This window comes from Malurus melanocephalus, unplaced genomic scaffold (genome assembly GCF_030028575.1).
Source record: "Malurus melanocephalus ecotype Western Australia unplaced genomic scaffold, MMel_1.1 scaffold_569, whole genome shotgun sequence".
Taxonomy (NCBI): Eukaryota; Metazoa; Chordata; class Aves; order Passeriformes; family Maluridae; genus Malurus; species Malurus melanocephalus.
Genome location: NW_026623801.1, coordinates 56,404 through 60,821, shown reverse-complemented (window position 1 = coordinate 60,821; position 4,418 = coordinate 56,404). Strand labels below are relative to the sequence as shown.

Genomic DNA, 4,418 nt, shown 5'->3' with positions numbered 1-4,418 from the left:
AGGGATGGATGGATGGATGGATGGGTGGATGGGTGGGTGGATGGATGGATGGATGGATGGATGGATGGATGGATGCTCACTGTCTCCAGTTCCCTCCATTCCTGGCCTATTTCTTGTGGCAATATTTTGTGTTTCAACAGTGCAGAATCTCTCCAGAAAATGAGAGGACATCCCAGCTTGAAGAGGCAAACAGCTTTGATCAATTACCCCCAATCCCTCAGGACAGACTACAAGGCAACCTGGTGTCAGTGGGAACAACAGGGCAACCCCAAAGAGCAGAGGAGTCACCTCTGAGCCTGTGCTCTGCTCTGAGCTCTGCAAGGAAAAGACATTCCACCCCTCCACAGATTTAATGGATTAGTACACAGCAATGTGAAGGTGTGGCATACACACACAGGCAGGCACAAATGTGAAAAGAGCAAAAGCCACCAGCCCTGAAGTGAGAAACCCCAGTTTTAGGTCCTGCTCTGCTGATATTTTAGAAGCATTACAGGACAATYATGCAGTGAGAGGTTTTTATTTGCCCTGCCTCATCTGCTTTGCTTTCCTGGGTGCTCTGGATTCCAGGGCACCATGAATTCACTGCAGATCCTGCAGGCTCTGCTCCCCACAGCTTCAGCAACTGCTCCACTCAYTGCCACGGATCAGATTTCATGAGCAGAGACCCCTCGCTTTCGGCAGACGAATTCCAGTGCTGCACTTTGTGGCAAAGTCTTGCTCACAAGTTTAATGCAAAGCAGGTTTGCAGCACTGGGCACAGGAATCAGGAGCAGGGCAGCCCTGCCTGCCTGGATCCCATGGGATTTCTCAGCCAGAACCAGCAGGAGAGTGACAGAAAAGCACAGAAATTCCTCTTAAAAAAAAKATTCATCCCCGTAGCGATCCACTTTATGCTTTCCATGAAAATTTTTCCACCTTCTGGGGCCGGCTCTGCCGAGAGCTCCTGATCCCCGCCTGTCCCACRTTCCATCCCGCAGGGTGGAGGCGGCTGCAGGATTGCTGCACACCACAAAAAAAGGGAGCAGCATATTCCAGAGGCGGTGAGGAGATGACAGACCACAGCACTCTTACATGTGAACGGCAGCAGCGCATCACCCTCGACACGAGCGTTCAAGTTCAGGGCTGAAGCAGCGGGCTGCAAGGCTTGGCTTGGTCCCTTATTTGCCATCCTATTCCTTCTGGATTTTTCCAGCAAAATATGGGGTGCTTTGGGACCCTGCACTTTAAGTCTCGCTGTTCTTTTTYGTGTCATTCTGCAGCTGTGGCCAGATGTGCATCAGTGCAGAGCTGGCACGGCGGGTACAGCTTGCCTGGATGGATTTTTCCTGTCACATCAACATTCCCGACTGGAACACACAGGCTGGCACAGCAAACGCTGGAAAACCCAGCAAACGGCCTCTGCAARCACAATTGCCCAGGAATTCTTTCCACTTGCATCAAAATATCCCTCAAATAATGGAAAAATGTGTCAAATGAAGCTGTGGGGGAAAAGTGGTTTAATTAAAACAGCCACAGATGCTGGAGGCTGACTCTGAGTTCCACTCCAAGCCTCTGGTTTGGAACAGGCAGGCAATAACTTTTCAAGGAATTGGCCCCAAAATCAGCTGCAGGGCAAAGCTGGTGCCTGGATGGTGATGTTTGGACAGGCACCATGCAAGAGGATGCGTGACCAGCATCCCAAGGAAAAGGGTTTTGGGGTTGTTACAGCCACAGTTCCACAYGCAGCCACATTTATTGTCACTTGTCTGTCACACCTCATGCCCTCAGTGTGGGCTGGGGTYAAAACAAAGCCTTACTTCAAACTCCTCATAATCCAGTTTATGTATCTATCCTGAAAATGCCATATTGGATCTATCCTGAATCAAAAGCAGAGGCAGCAAAGCACTTGGAATTTACTACTCCTGAACCAGAATAAACTCAGAGGCAGCAAAGCAGCCCCAGTTGTGTGTGCCCACACCGAAGAATGGCAAATATCATCAAACCCAGTGACAGAAACACACGARGGGACACACAGGGACACAAAGGAACACAGAAGATGCCTTTTCTGTATCCTGCCATGGATTTTCTGTAGGAAAAGAATGAGATTSCCAAGGAATTGCCAAGGCTGCCTTACCCAGGCAGGTCCTGCCGTCCGTGTGCAGGCGGAAGCCGGGCCGGCACTCGCAGTAGTAGGAGCCCATTGTGTTCACACAGCGCTGCTGGCAGCCCCCGTTGTGGACCAGACACTCGTCAACATCTGCAAAAAAACAAGGGAAGAGTGGACAAAAAGCTCCGGGGAGTGGGCAGGAGGGTGTGTGAGCTCAGGGTTATTTATCCTCTGGTGCCTGACTCCGGGGCTGAGGAATGAATGCAAAGGGAACAAGTTTGGCTATTTTGTTATGTTGGGTCAGCCAAGCTGTTTATGGAAYTCCAGGGACAAACCTGCAATCAGTGAACAACAACAACAAAAAAAAAATCTCATTTTTCAGTCAGCAAAAACAGTCCTCATCTGGTCACCTCACAACAGTCACCTTCCCTATTCACTCCAAGATAATGGATTAATTCATATTTTACACTTTCTTCCTCGACGAAGGCAATTCCAAGCTTCTGAGGCAGATTTCTTTCTGCATCATAATCCGAAATACAGAGATGATGTGGGTAGGGGGGAACAGTTCCTTTATTCGTGCCATTTGTGGGCGTGCACAGATGTGTACAGGTGTGCACAGGTATGCACAGGTATGCACCTACACGACTTTTCAGGCTGGAAAGGATCAGAGGGGGGAAGAAGATCACACAAACAGCAAAGCCACGAAAAGAAAAAAACCTTCTTTTCCCCAGGAAGAGAAAAACCTCATCAGGAAGAGAAAAACCTCATCAGCTTTGGGTCCGTCTCCCCGCACTTTCTTCACCTCCAGCGCACCCAAACYCCTCCCAGCCAGGACGGCCCCGAGCCCAATTCCCGTTTCAGCCCCATCCACGACTGTTACAAAGAAGATAAAGAAACATTTCCCGAGTGAATCACGGCAGGGTGGGGACCCGGCCGTGTCCTCGCACGCCGGAGGAGCAGGAACGTGCCCAGCCCCAGCCGCACCCGCTGCCCCGGCACAGCTCCCACCGGGCAGGCAAAGGGCACAAAAAAAAAAGAGCAAGGCAGCCTTAGCTGAGCCAAATTTTACGTTAATCTGATTAATTGCCAAGAAAATCAGCCGGCAGCCAGGGAAGGTCTGGGTCAGGGATGGAACGGGAACGGAGCRGGAAAGGTGGCGCTTGTTGGAGTGGGTGTTTCTGAGCTGCACAGTGAAAATGCAAAGTTACTGTTTTCTCAAAACTTGGAATTCTTAGCAAGGCTTAAAATATTAAAACCTAAAGCTCAGAGGTCATAAAAACCTCTCCTGTCCCAGTGATTCCCAGGGAATTTTGTCTGGGGTGTTGTGCTGCTGGGTTCCTCCTGCCCACTCCATCAACCCAGAAAAACTGCTCAGTTCTGTAATGCCAGCCCTCTGCTTTGTTCAGTGGACTTTTAGGAGGTTTTGGTGTTTTCTTCCTGTTTTTTTCCAAGATACTTCATACTGAAAGAAAGGAAAACGAATAGATTTTTGCGGTGAAACATAAGCTTTGAGTGATGSTCTCTGAAGAGTGAGCCAAAGCCAAAGTGGCTTTTCAAGGGGAAAAATGCCGTGGCATGAGTTTGAGATGCTGGTCAAAGAAACCTAATTCTGATTAAATCATTTTCCTCTGCACACACTTGGGATGCTGCAGAGCCCTAGAGCCCCGGAGGCACTGCCTGCTCATCTCTGCGGGCAGGATTAGCTATTAATACACAGAACTGGCTCTGTTCAACTCAAGCACAGGAAAACTGGGGTTTGGGAAGGTTTTGTAGAGYGTAATAAAGTTTTTTGGTCTGAATTTAAATGACTATTCCACTGCTTCCCTTCAGCTCTAATCTGAAACCATAGAGAATTCTCTGTCCAAGAAAGTTAGTGATGTGTTGAGTAAACTTCTTACTTTCACCCCATTACTCATGCTCAGTAATTTTACATCTCCTCTCTCCRTGTCTCCTCTTCCCCCTTTGTACTTTTCACCCTCTCAATCTCCGTGATTCCAGAGGGCTGTCCCCATCCCAAACCCTGGGATAGTGGCCAGTCCTTCCTCATGCCATGGCCATAAAATCACCCCTGACCTTTCCTCRTAACMCAYCACATCCCAAAATCCCTCCYGGAGCCTGGCTGATCCCCTCTGCAGCACCAGGGAGATTTTGGAACATATTCTACATGATGGTGTGACCAAAACAAAACTGTCCCTGGGGGCAGGGAGGGGACAGATCCGCCACCAACCCCAGCAGAGCCAGCACCTCCAGGAGTGCCCAAGGCTCACAAGGGAGTGATGGATGGATGGATGGATGGATGGATGGATGGATGGATGGATGGATGGATGGATGG

The 4,418-nt window shown here is 49.5% G+C and overlaps 1 protein-coding gene across 1 annotated transcript in view; it reads right to left on the bottom strand.

The window, feature by feature from the left end:
• MEGF6 (multiple EGF like domains 6) overlaps positions 1-4,418 on the bottom strand; it is an 80,838-nt gene that overhangs the window by 32,832 nt on the left and 43,588 nt on the right. Inside the window, exon 5 of the mRNA XM_057382482.1 lies at positions 2,114-2,236. Within this exon, the coding sequence (XP_057238465.1) occupies positions 2,114-2,236 (123 nt within the window). The remainder of the gene's footprint in view (positions 1-2,113; positions 2,237-4,418) is intronic.